The 13310-nt window shown below is 41.4% G+C and overlaps 1 protein-coding gene across 10 annotated transcripts in view; it reads left to right on the top strand.

Moving 5' to 3' along the window:
• The window catches only part of large2 (LARGE xylosyl- and glucuronyltransferase 2), a 54727-nt gene extending 41744 nt beyond the window's left edge, over positions 1-12983 (top strand). For all 10 annotated transcript variants that reach the window (XM_028955691.1, XM_028955690.1, XM_028955695.1 and 7 more), the window contains 14 exons: positions 2674-2866; positions 5370-5659; positions 5737-5819; positions 6195-6318; positions 7010-7181; positions 7673-7777; positions 7871-7983; positions 8277-8402; positions 9084-9239; positions 9387-9550; positions 9636-9914; positions 10244-10390; positions 10676-10871; positions 11301-12983. In XM_028955691.1, coding sequence (XP_028811524.1) covers positions 2767-2866; positions 5370-5659; positions 5737-5819; positions 6195-6318; positions 7010-7181; positions 7673-7777; positions 7871-7983; positions 8277-8402; positions 9084-9239; positions 9387-9550; positions 9636-9914; positions 10244-10390; positions 10676-10871; positions 11301-11498 — 2253 coding nt within the window. In that variant the 5' untranslated portion in view covers positions 2674-2766 and the 3' untranslated portion in view covers positions 11499-12983. The remainder of the gene's footprint in view (positions 1-2673; positions 2867-5369; positions 5660-5736; positions 5820-6194; positions 6319-7009; positions 7182-7672; positions 7778-7870; positions 7984-8276; positions 8403-9083; positions 9240-9386; positions 9551-9635; positions 9915-10243; positions 10391-10675; positions 10872-11300) is intronic.
• The last annotated feature ends 327 nt before the right edge of the window (positions 12984-13310 follow it).

Here is a 13310-nt window from a genome sequence, read left to right as displayed (position 1 = left end):
CATAACTCTGTAAGAGGTCAAGAGGCGCAAGAGATCTTTAACAACAAGGGAAAAGGCGTGGCCTCGTCGCCATGCCAACTGGCAATCTTGAGTGGAAACCAAGGTTTCAGATTCCGCACACAAACCTGTGATATTTCAAAAAAAAAATTGAGCACTTCAAACACTTTCCCATTTGATATCATTTAACATTTAACAAGTAAATTATCTCTGGCTTGAAGTGCTCCACAGTTTCCAAGGTCGCCTCCTTTTGTCTGCTTTCACTGTATATTCATGAATTTCACCTCCACAGTCACCCCACAGCACTCGCGTGAATGGATTGAGAGAGCGTGCACGCTTGTCAGTGCGTGTGGGGGAGGATGTTTCTCCAAGAAATGCAAAGTCTGTCATGGTGAGAGGCCTTGAGAGAGCAGTCTCTGTGGTAAACGAAACCAGTAAACTTCCAGAAACTACAGTCAGTAAGGTTCGGGAGTAGCAGGGGCAAGGACGAAAGTCACGATGCCACATTGCGCCCCGTATGGACACAGAACGTAAACATGTCCTGTTTGAAGACTATGAAAGATGCATTCCTCTTGGAGTCCCAGTCACACACATTCATGAATTATGCATGCTTCATGTAGGTCAACATGGTAACATATGGTGTCTATATGAGAAAAATATGAAGAAAATGTTCCATAAACCCTAGTTCTGCAGATTTTAACAGACTATAAACCTGAATATTCTATATATGTTAAATACAAAAACAAATATGGGTGGGGAAGGCTGGGTTAATTTTATCTGTAGTTCTGCACATTTTCAAGAATATTCAGATCCATAGAGAAACTGAGCAGTGCCACCAAATATTGTGGAGGCGGTGTAGCCAATTCAACCGCTTCAACTGACACATGAAGAAGAAATGGCAGGAATGGAGGCTGAGAGAGTTAGCCAGGAATAATAAATACCTGCAGAAGAATTTTTGGTAGATTGGGTGCTTCTGACTCAGGTCCTTCAGACTCTAGGCAATTGTCCTTCTGGAGAACTCACAGCAAAATGGTCTTGCAATGGTGTTTTAAATGAATCTGAACAAAACACATGATCCTCCACATTGGACCACCACTGGCAAGTATCCTTCAGTGACTTTGAGAAAAGCCCAGGGACAAACTACGACGTCCTCCTCTGTCATCATGTTTGATGGTGCCAGAAACCTGTGACTATGCCCTCTAGTGGATGTGTCACAAATGTTAAGTACTGCACAGTGTTTAAAGGGACCTCTGTGTCATCGTGGCAGTGTGGGAATTGAACCCATAACCTTTCGGCTATGAGTCTTCTTCCTTACCTGCTAGGTCATTCACTGTCAACTACTTTGAGTAGTATCATGTTATACATAAATACTGTTAATATATGTTATAGATCATTGTAACATTGTCTGTTTGACACATTTTAAATAATACAAAAACATGATATATTTTGAAATTAATAATTATTTTTTAAATAATATTGTTTACAAACACATTTTGAAATTGTACAAACTTATAATGGAATAAAAATAGTGTCAGAGATTCTCTGGTATTAATGATATTTTAAAGAGGATGACCGTTGGCAAATGCTGCGCTGTGATTGGCCATGAGAATATTGCTGTCTTGTCAATCACTCTGTTGTGATGCAGGGGAGTTTATTAATGAAAAGCGTGCAAAAAGGCACAGTCTGTTGTACCCATCAACCCCTCCTCCTCGTCTCTCATCTGTTTCCTATCGCTGATATTCAGCAGATCATTACAGTCTCCCTCAAATCACACACACACACACACACACACTTCACGCTCATGTCTGCACAGATCTTCTATTTAATAAACACTGTTCTTTTGGCTGCATCCAGTCTTGATATTCCTGCAGGCGAGTATCTAATTAAAGTGAAGCGTGATTAATTAAGCTCATAATAAAACAAAGAGGGACCTTAGCTTTTTTGGCCCTTTAGGCAGTAATCAGTGGCTGTCATAGTGGTGCAAAGAGCCTCTTGCTGCCACTCGCTCTTTCATTAGGCAGCAGCCTTTACCTTGCGGACACTGTTGTGTTCACACCCCGGACAAAGTGGAACTCTGTTGACTACAACCAGCGCCAAGCGATCTATTCAACAGAAAATGGTACAAAGTGCATCAAAGTTGAACATCACTCGATTTAAACATTTAAAAATGACTCATAGTGTCCCAATCATATTTACATGAAAACTCCAAACCATTTTACATGTGTTTTATTTTATTTTGTAATTTTTGATGCTTCGACTTGAACGTCTGCAGATCTGGTCAAAAAGCTGATCATGAAACATTTTTATTACATACACATTCTGCAAATTGCTGCTCAGGATCAACTAGAAAATTTTGTTTTTTAATAACTGGTTCCAGTTTTATAAGCTGTGTATTAAACTGGGTTTCTATTAATCTTTAATGGAAATCTGGACTGTTGCACAGAATTACATGGACAGTATTTTTACTATTTTACTTCAGCAAGTGAAATTGTCAAGACTGAATTGTCTTGAATCTTGAATTGTCAAGACTGATAGAAATAGAATAGAAAAATGAACCACACTTGACATGCATAATGTTTGTTATATTGGTAGCTGAATGTTAGTGACTTGACAAAAATCCCCGTCACATGATGAATTTGTTATAAAGTGCATGCTTGTGTTATGATCCACCTGCAGATGAGACGATGCTGCAGAGAGCAAGCGTGAGACTGAGCCCAACCTGAACGCCACCCCGCCCAGCTTCCGCACCACCCACCATCCCATCCCAGCATGCACTGCCCGTGCCGAGGGAAGCTGAAGCTCCTGGTGGTCTCGCTGAGCTTTGTTGTTCTGCTGACATGGCTCTACCTGCTGGTTGGCAACTTAGAGAGTAAGTAAGCTTCAACAGAAAGTCACAGAATGTAAAAGTTTGTGTCTGTATTTTGTAATTTGTAATTTACCCTGATTGGTTGATTCATGTTATTTGTGTCACAATACCGAGTTTGTGGGGTGCTCCGGTTCTGCATCCCATGCTGGAGTTTGTTTTCCAGTAAATGCCCTGTTTTGTGAGTTGTGCGATGCCCTGCTTTGCACCAATTCATGACAAGTTCACCTGTCTCAGTGCTTGCATGCTACAAAACCTCCTTCTGCAGAAGTTATTATGTTGTAGCCCTTCCCTTCAGAAAGGTTGACAGATAGACAGATACATAGTAAGCTAGATAAATAGAACGCTAAATAGATAGATGTAGTTTTTATTTTGTACTGTTTTATACATCCGTCATGTGACATGTAAAAGGGTTAAATGCAGTGTCATTGGAACTGTTAGTATGGAACATACAAACTCAGACCATTTAAAGAATGGTGCATTCTTTGGCCATGCACAAAGAAGTAATGTTAATGAATAAAAAAAAAAGGTTATGTATGCACATGACTGGCACAGTCTTATAGTCTGTTAAACATTCTTAATACTATGTGCAGTACAGGCCAAAAGTTTGGACACACCTTCAATGCATTTTCTTTATTTTCAACTCCACATGTGTTCATTCATAGTTTTGATGGCTTCAGTGAGAATCTACCAATGTAAATGGTCATGAAGATAAAGAAAACACATTGAATTAGAAGGTGTGCCCAAACTTTTGGCCCGTACAGTACATTTATTTAGCTAGTTAAATGAGAAAATATTGGTGTAGAACATTAAGAGCATAACTGGACATGATTTTGATCATGATCTTTCTTTCGACTTGTCTCAAATGCATGTTTAAATCTTTAAATGCATGTTTAAATCTTTAAATGTTTCTTTCGACTTGTCTCAAATGCATGTTTACATCTTTAAATGTACAATTTTTTATGCCGAACAGTTCGAAATTAAATTTGTGTAAGGAAAGCCAGAGCTCATGAGGGCACCGGGACATAATCATACTTTTGTAATCTGCCCAACCCGCCTCATCCGCTCCTAATCGTAGTAATCGTAGTATGATGGAGAAAACCAAGGCTGTGAGGCCATTGTTTAATCCGCTTTGCCGTTGTTCCTCCTCACTCCCTCTATCATATGCACCAACCCGCAGAAACATGACAATGACGTTCAAAACGACGACACACACACACACACACACACACACACACACATACATACATACATACACACATGTAAACCCATGCCCATGCAAGGAGTCTGCTTGTGTGGACAGGATCTTGAGGGCATGAGAAAGGCTTTAATGCATATTTAATGCAGTTTATCAAGCGTGGAGAAGGAAGTGATGTGGAAGAACAGCTGTTCTCTCTTCTCCTCTTACCCCAGAGTGAGTGCTTTGGGCACAGAATCATTTTTTAGCCCTAATAAAAACGGCCCCGCCAGACGCGGGAGCGAAACAATAATTAAGCGCTATCTGCTAAATCTCTCGCCATGGGCACCAGGAGGATGTTGTCTGAAATCTTTCAGTCTGAACGTATTAATGCAAGATATACAGTATGCAGTAGTAATGGTATCCTGTAAGGATTTATAATGCTCTATCCTGATTACTCTTCTTTTCCCGGGAACGTCAGCGGTTCTTTTCTTTCCTTCAGGTGACAGCTCCACCACCTCTGGAACACTTTGGGGCACAAGCTTGACATTTCAAGAGTATTAATAAATCATTTTGCCAGCGAGTTTTGTAATAATGCACAACATGTTAGCAATGCGAAGGGTTTGTGTTAATGGGCGCGAGATGCTCATGAACACTTGTAAAGTCTAAAAAAAGACCCTTTTGTGCACATGTGACGACTGGGGACGGAATGAGCGTGGTGTGAACGTGGCGCTGCCCTGTGGCAGCTGTTTGCGCCGTCTGTGGGTGTCAGTGTGTAAAGACGATGCATATTTGAGTACGGAACACATGCCTTCGTGTGTGTGTGTGTGTGTGTGTATAATGAGGGAAAATTGAACAGTAAGGTGGGAGTGTGAAAATCAGCGGGTTTGATTTAATCAGGCATGTAATTTCATTTTCTAATTGCCTGAATAAGTGCTAGAAGCATAAATTTGATATTATATCAAATCAAAAGCATACTACATAGGGCACTGTTTTTTTTTTAAGTGTTCACTAGTGTAAGGTCAAATGTGGCCTAATTTTTTACATAGATATATAGGTGAAACAAGAAATAACTAAACTCTGACATTGTTGGGCGCAGGATCAAACCATCTAGAATGAGGAAGCAACATGTGTGAGTGCTGTCAATCATCACCCTCCTCCCATTCTCAAGTCAATAAAGGCCATGTTCTGGGCTTTCTCGTGTACATATTTATGTAAATCCTGTGGACACTTTTGATCTTGCTTTGGTCAGGATGGAGAGAAAATTGACTAAAGTGTACTAGACTGTGCTAAGTCGACTGTAAGGCACTGAAATCTTTCCTTTTTGTACAGACGGGCGATCTCTGCTTCTGTCCCCCTGTCTGGTGGAATCGACGGAGTCCCGCCTGCTGGACCGGGATGTCCTAGAGTCCCGAGTCCGAGAGGTGGAGGAGGAGAACAGGCAGATCCGCCTGCAGCTCAGCCAGTCGCAGGGCCTGGCCGCTCAGCCTCAGGAAGGTAACTATGGGAACCAGCAGTGGGTGGCGTCGGCGGACACGGGTCCGGAGGACGTGGAGAACACGGCCGAGGAAAGAGCCAACCACAGCGACTGTGCCCGATCGCCCACTGCTGAGAAGTGTGAGGTGAGCGTCACGGGTCACGGACACAGCTGGTGATGGACAACTGCCACACTTCATTTATTTTGTGCTTTCGCACGCAGCTGATTCACGTGGCGTGTGTGTGTGCGGGTCACAACGCCAGCCGCGATGTCGTCACCCTGGTCAAATCCATCCTGTTTCACAGGTAAGCCGTAGCAATGTGTGCTTTTAAGTTTAAGTTTTTAAGTGAAGTGATTGTCACATGTGATACACAGCAGCACACAGTGAAATTGGTCCTGTGCATTTAACCCATCACCCTGAGTGAACAGTGGGCAGCCATGACAGGCACTAAATAAGTTCTTCGAGCCGGATATATATATATATATATACACACACACACACACACACACACACACACACACACACACATAATATACACACACACAGATATATATATATATATATACAGATATATAAACATATAAAAATATTTTAATCCATTTTAGACTGAAAAGGCAATGTTTTTACATGGGTTCAGTCAACTACAACCTAGTCTCATGTCCACCTCTTCTTCTGGCAGGAGAAATCCTCTGCACTTTCACTTCATCACAGACACGGTGGCCAATCAGATCCTCAGCAACCTCTTCCAGTCCTGGATGGTTCCGTCCGTGCAGGTTAGCTTCTATGACGCGGATGAGCTCAAGGTAACTACCCCAGCATCAGTTCAGTTCTTGGTTGGAACTTGGTAACTGGTCAGCGGCGTGAGCAGTTCAAGCCAACGCACGGTGTTTGAATCAGGAATGAAAGCTTACATTTCATGCATAATTCATCATTTCTTTTATCTGTTCGGTAGTGAGAACGTGGTGCAGAACCCTTGTGGGGATTGCTGCTTGTTTTGTACCTCCGTCTTAGAAACGCGATCAGATTTAACCATGAGCTGCCTGCAAGAATAAAAAAAATACGAAATAATTTATTCTCTCGTGTACGTTTGGAGTTGTTGTGACACTTTTTCTTTTTTTTTTTTTTACATGTGAGTAGCGCTGCGGTGGCTGTGAATTATTCTCTGTGCATTTTGGGTAATGTGTGTACTTTGGCTTGAGCGTGTGAGGTGACATAAGGAGCATCCCGAAGCACATTATGCATTCATGCTGGTGCCGCTGGCTGGTTTCAGCTGTGATTGGGGTGCCACTTGGATGCTGGCCTACTCCAATCAGTGGAATTTCTCACACACATTTTCTGCGGGAATAAACGTCCGCTGCTATCTCTGAAGTCACAAGATTGTTTTGTTAATGGAAATCTGATTTTATCATGGAAATCTGATTTTGTGCTGTGGGTTATATGTGGATAATGCGAAATTAACGTTTGTGTGTATTCTTTTTTTTTTTTCATTTGTAGTCTGAAGTGTCTTGGATACCAAACAAGCACTATTCGGGAATTTATGGACTTATGAAGCTGACCCTTACCAAGGCCCTGCCCTCTGACCTCTCCAAAGTCATTGTCCTGGACACAGATATCACCTTTGCAACAGATATAGCTGAATTGTGGGCTATATTCAAGAAGTTTACAGGTGTGACTTTATATTACATTACAGAAACTCAGTACATCCTTATTGACATTATAGATTTCAGGACATACAAAACATTTCAGCCGGGTTTTACTGAAAGAAAGCATCAGTAGAAGTGTGTCTGATGAGCTTCAGATTCACACCGACCCTTTCCATGTGGTTACACAAAAATTTTGCCACAATTTCTGAAACGATACCAGGGGCTATGACCCTCCCAGCTGCTACATATAACCATATATTGACCAAAATGTTCCGAATTTGCCATGAGCAAATTCAAATTCAAACCCGTACAATTGAAATCTCAGTATCCGGTCCAGAATTTCACAATTCGTGAGTGAGAGATATGTACCTTTAGCCAGTCTTATGGTGGTAAACCTCACACTATCCTCAGTAGACAACGGCTGTGCCTAGCGGTTGGCGCCCACCGTCCCCACTGGGAGCAGGTGAGAATGTAACATGTCAAAATTGTCTCACTGGCCATGTTCTGTCCGCAGAGAAGCAAGTTATCGGACTGGTGGAAAACCAGAGTGACTGGTACCTGGGAAATCTGTGGAAGAACCACAAACCCTGGCCTGCGCTAGGCAGGGGCTTCAACACAGGTCAGGCCCTAGAGGATTTAAATCGTTCGACTTTTAAGCACCTGCTGCAGTAACTATGACAGTTCATGGAGAGCACGGGGTGTCTGGTTATAGGAGTCATCCTGCTGTACCTTGAACGCCTCCGTCGTATTGGCTGGGAGCAGATGTGGCGGCTGACTGCAGAAAGAGAGCTAATGAACATGCTGTCCACTTCTTTAGCTGACCAGGTTTGTCACAAAGCACCTTAGTTGAAATCTTAAGACTACATGACATTTCCTCATTTAGCAACATGGGCTTCGGGGCCATGCTCTGGAACAAAGCCACCTAGCCACCATCTCCTACAGATTTATTTCTGTTACTGGCCATTTGCATTGATCTAGTTTATGCAACAATCTGTGTATTTAGATGAAATGAAAGAGGGATAAAATCCCTATCTATTTTGTGTTTACTTGGCTTATATGAAAATTAATTGTGTTTGTGTGAAGGTTTTTCCAGCATGCTTTGTTGGGTTTGTGTGCAGGACATCTTCAATGCATTCATAAAGCAGAATCCTGTTCTAGTGCACCAGCTGCCGTGCTTCTGGAACGTTCAGCTGTCGGATCACACCCGTTCTGAGCAGTGCTACACAGAGGTGTCTGACCTAAAGGTGAGAAAGCCACTGGTTAAATAAGTATTGGATATACTTTTTATATCCAACAGTCAGCATATACTGTTTATTTATTTTTGCTGCTCTTATCTTGTACTGTCCGCTTTCTGCCATGACATTGTAAATTTCCCACTTGTGGCACTAATAAAGTCCCATCTTATTGCATCTTAACTTTTTTTTTTTTAACAGGTATGGAACTTACATGTGTATTAAAAATATTTGCTTAAGTTTAGAGAATGTTATTCGACATGACATAAAAAATCTTGATCCAAACTATTAAGATTATGGAAAAGCATTTCCTTCAGTCTGTATATGAAAAACATTGCACAGCAGATGAAACATTTCAATTATGCAAGACAAACTGTGAATTTAGAATTTGAAATGCTACCCTCATGCAGACTGTTTAGGATACCAAGGCGGAAGAAAAGTCATTCAAGATCTTAAGTTTAATACTTTTATTGGCTTCTATGTTCTATGTTTTTAAGCAAAATAGATGTTTTTACGAATTTCTGTTGCATTGTACTAGATTTTGTCTGTAAATTCCCTCTAGGGTACAGTATACTTTACCTTACCTTAACATCTTAAGACCACCTATGCAAGTTGTGCATTAGAAATTTAATGCAAATAACACTGATGAGGACAAATAACATAACGAGAGTACATCTAATCCTATGCTGTCAGGTGATCCACTGGAACTCGCCTAAAAAGTTGCGGGTGAAGAATAAACATGTGGAGTTCTTCCGTAACCTTTACCTGACCTTTCTGGAATATGATGGGAATTTGCTTCGCCGGGAGCTCTTTGGGTGTCCCAGCCAGGCCAGCTCGGAGAGCACGCGGGTGAGTTCACGCACATTATTTCCACTCACTTTAGACTGAATCTAGCCTTGGAACAATAAATGGTGTCTGTCTCTGCTATTCACACATTATTACATCAATGTACAATGCTGATGAATATCTACTGTCTCTGCATTTGACTCTGAGCAGCTCCAGGTCGCCCTAGAAGAGCTTGATGAGGACGACCAGTGTTACGAATTCCGAAGGGAGCGAATCACAGTGCACAGAGTCCACCTCTACTTCCTGCAGTATGAGTACACACCAACCGACGACGACACCGACGTCACACTGGTGGCTCAGCTCTCAATGGACAGGTGATGGTTGCACTAGAAGGACATTTTTGGACCAGCGTTGCCTGCATGTAACACTGAAACCATGTTTGCGCCATGTTTGTTCCAGACTCCAGATGTTGGAGGCGATCTGTAAGCACTGGGAGGGACCCATTAGTCTGGCTCTCTACATGTCTGATGCTGAGGCTCAGCAGTTCCTGCGCTACGCCCAGGCCTCCGAGGTTCTGAAGAACCGCAAGAATGTGGGCTACCACATTGTCTACAAAGAGGGACAGTTCTACCCTGTTAACCTTGTACGCAACGTGGCCCTTCGCAATGTCAACACGCCCTATGTGTTTTTGACTGATGTTGACTTCTTACCCATGTATGGTCTCTATGAATACCTCAGGTAAGTTCCTTGCAAATAATATAGACTGATTTCTAAAGTGAATTGATTGTCATTGTGATACACTGCATTACAGCACACAATGACACAATGAAATGTGTCATCTGCTTTTACCCATCACCCTTGGTGAGCATTGGGCAGCCATAATAGGTGCCCGGGGAGCAGTGTGTGGGGATGGTGCTTTGCTCAGTGATACCTTGGAGGCTTGGGATTTCGAACCGGCAACCTTCTGATTAACTGCTTCCTTAACCGCTAAGCCACCACTGCCTGATTTCATGGATGTTTATATTAATAACTTATTTATTTATTATCATGTTATTTTCTGTCCCCAGAAAATCCATAGTCCAGTTGGACATGGCAAACACTAAAAAGGCTCTGGTGGTGCCTGCCTTTGAGACGCTGCGATATCGCCTTTCTTTTCCCAAATCCAAAGCTGAGCTTCTTTCCATGCTGGACATGGGGACCCTTTACACATTCAGGTAAGAATTTAGTTATACAATGTGAAGGAGGCACAGAGGAATATATATCATAAACCGCTCCCTAATATTCTCCTCCAATTACCCATTCATTCTATAAATTCTTAATCGTGCTTTGGGTGTGAAATAAAATGAATTAGCTTCCCTCTATCTTTCTGTTTTATTGCTTAATCTACTTTCCCATAACATCTTATAATATATGCAGAGAAGTACAATCAGGAGGACTTTAGGTGTTGGAATGATTAAGTGTACTTATTTCTTCCATCTCAATGTTCCTGCCATTTGCAGGTACCACGTTTGGACTAAAGGCCATGCCCCTACAGACTATGCCAAGTGGCGCACGGCCACCACGCCATACAAAGTGGAGTGGGAGGCAGACTTTGAGCCCTACGTTGTGGTTCGAAGGGATTGTCCAGAATATGATCAGAGATTCGTTGGCTTTGGCTGGAACAAAGTCTCTCATATCATGGAATTGGACGCACAGGTAGCACATTGTTCTATCCATACAGTATGAAAATATACGTCTGAAGTGAAATACAAGTTGCACTATACAAGTTGCACAAGTTGCACTATACAAGTTAACCCAGAAGTAAAGGTCCTGTATTTTACCCTAAATAAATGCCTGTAAATTGAACTGGAAAATTGGACAATGCAAAGCCCTATTCTGCCTTATTGGGTGCCATTCAAAACTAGAGATGATACCAAGCATAGCATAGACTAAGTTAACCAATCCAATTGCAAACACTCACACATCAACTAATATTTTTATACTCTCCAGAACCTTAGGGATTTAGTATTAAATGATTAATGGGAGGTTCATGATTAAACACGATGCGTGAAATATAAAACAGAGTCAAATGTGTTGCTGACATCATATAGACATTTTAGATTTGATTATCCTTGTTTTTTTCAGGAGTATGACTTGGTCGTCTTACCAAATGCCTTTATGATCCACATGCCACACGCTCCCAGCTTTGACATCTCAAAGTTCCGGTCCAGTCCAAGTTACCGGTATTGCTTAACCACTTTAAAGGATGAGTTCCACCAGGACCTTTCTAGAAAGTATGGCTCTGCTGCTCTTAAGTACCTCACAGCTCAGAGAAACATCTGAAGCTGGTGCTTAACTACTACTAAGAGGGACACTGGCCCAGTTGTGAATGCCCTGTAGGCCTACATGCTGCTCAGTCAGACACCAGTGTACAAGGCTGTCGACTCTCATCAACGGATCTAATCTAACCCCTCATCTGATGATGGGGGACACATCACACAGTGGAATTACGCCACCTCACCATACTCAAACTTCTCTTTTGATTTATGGTTAATATCTGACCAAACATCTACACACTCAATATGGTGAGGCGGCAACACAAGTTGAAACGAGTCACTTTCCTGGAAAAATGGACGAAAGGATTATAATATAAGACATTTTTGACAATCAGATGTTTCCAAAAAAAATCTAATCCATCCATGGGAGCCTGGCTGGGAACATACAGTGCGTCCTGCAATATTGTGCAAGGAAGAGAGGAACTACGGAGCATCTGCTCTACACGAGAACAAAAAAAAGAGACTGTTTTAAAAGCCTTATTCATTTCAATATTTAAGATATTTATTTTTCCCTATTTTTTTGTTTTATGATGAATAATTAATGAGCATTGATTAAAGACAAATGAACAGCAGTATACATTATTTTTATTTTGTTATTTGAGCCCTTTTTGAGGATTATTTTTTTCTTGCTGGAATGAATCTAGTTTGAAAAGAGATGCTGGCATTTTTTTGGTACTTCTGTTCAGAGAGCTTGAGGTGGGTCTTGATGTCTGGGTGGGGTTTCACTTAAAGAATACTACTGCACATTATGGCATGCTTGACTGATAGTATGTATCGTAATGCTTATTCAGTTCTTCCCTGTCTGCTGTTTTCGACTCTCTCTGATCTTTTGGGTTTGATGCTTTATGTTCTACTTGCACTATGTGTTTTTTTCTTTCTGTCACAGGAGAAAGACGTCATAAATTTCATTTATTTTATTTTTTTGAGGAACTGCAGACCTTATATGGGACCACTGGAAACTGGGAGCGAGTGTAATTTCAAAAATGACTCCCGATTGGTGAGGGAACAGAATACTAATGAACATCCCTGAAGGCCTTTTATGTGCCAAGTCCAAATCTGTCTAATAAACTGTGTGCGCTATGTGCTGAAGAAATACCCATGCTCCCGCAGCACTCATAATGCCTCATGGCTGTGTAGTACTTCAAGCCAGTTACTGCGCCAAAAAAAACCCAAACTGGACCAAACTGTCCAAAAATGATCAACTCATATATTACAAAATGGTACATGTATAGCAGATTAAATGATTTACCAGTGAATACACATATATGACTTAGCCACATCCACTCTTAAATCACATATAACCTACCCAAGTGGACTGATTTTGCAGTAAATGCTAGTGCCTTTGCTGTGTTGTGAAACTGGATATTGATTGTACTACTGTACACATCGGTGGGGCCTGCAAGACCACAGGCACTCTATTTATTATTGTTAACTTAAATCAATCATATTTTTCTATGTAGGGTATAAAGTGCTTTAAATAAATTTCCTTTTTGTACAAATCTTGGTGTGTTTTGAATTTTAAATGCTTTTTTTCCTAATATATTGTACTTTGTATATGAAATGCTTTACATGCACTTTCATTTTTCAATTTAGATATTTTTTGGACTAATGTAACATTGATAAAGTATGGTATTATACTTCATTTGAAGGAGAAAACGTCTCAAGAAGAATGCACACCTATTAGCATCTGAACAGAGAACACCAGAGTTGCCACTTTCTAAACATGACTGCTGTTAGGTACCAGGATGAAATCCACAGAACCACTGTCAGACATTACACAGGTGCAGTGGCTCCTGGGTTCCTCCAGGTGCAGGACAAT

The sequence above is a fragment of the Denticeps clupeoides genome, chromosome 16, assembly GCF_900700375.1.
Source record: "Denticeps clupeoides chromosome 16, fDenClu1.1, whole genome shotgun sequence".
NCBI classification, from domain to species: Eukaryota; Metazoa; Chordata; class Actinopteri; order Clupeiformes; family Denticipitidae; genus Denticeps; species Denticeps clupeoides.
The sequence above is the reverse complement of the archived record's forward strand: the minus strand, read 5'-3'. Positions and strand labels throughout refer to the sequence as shown.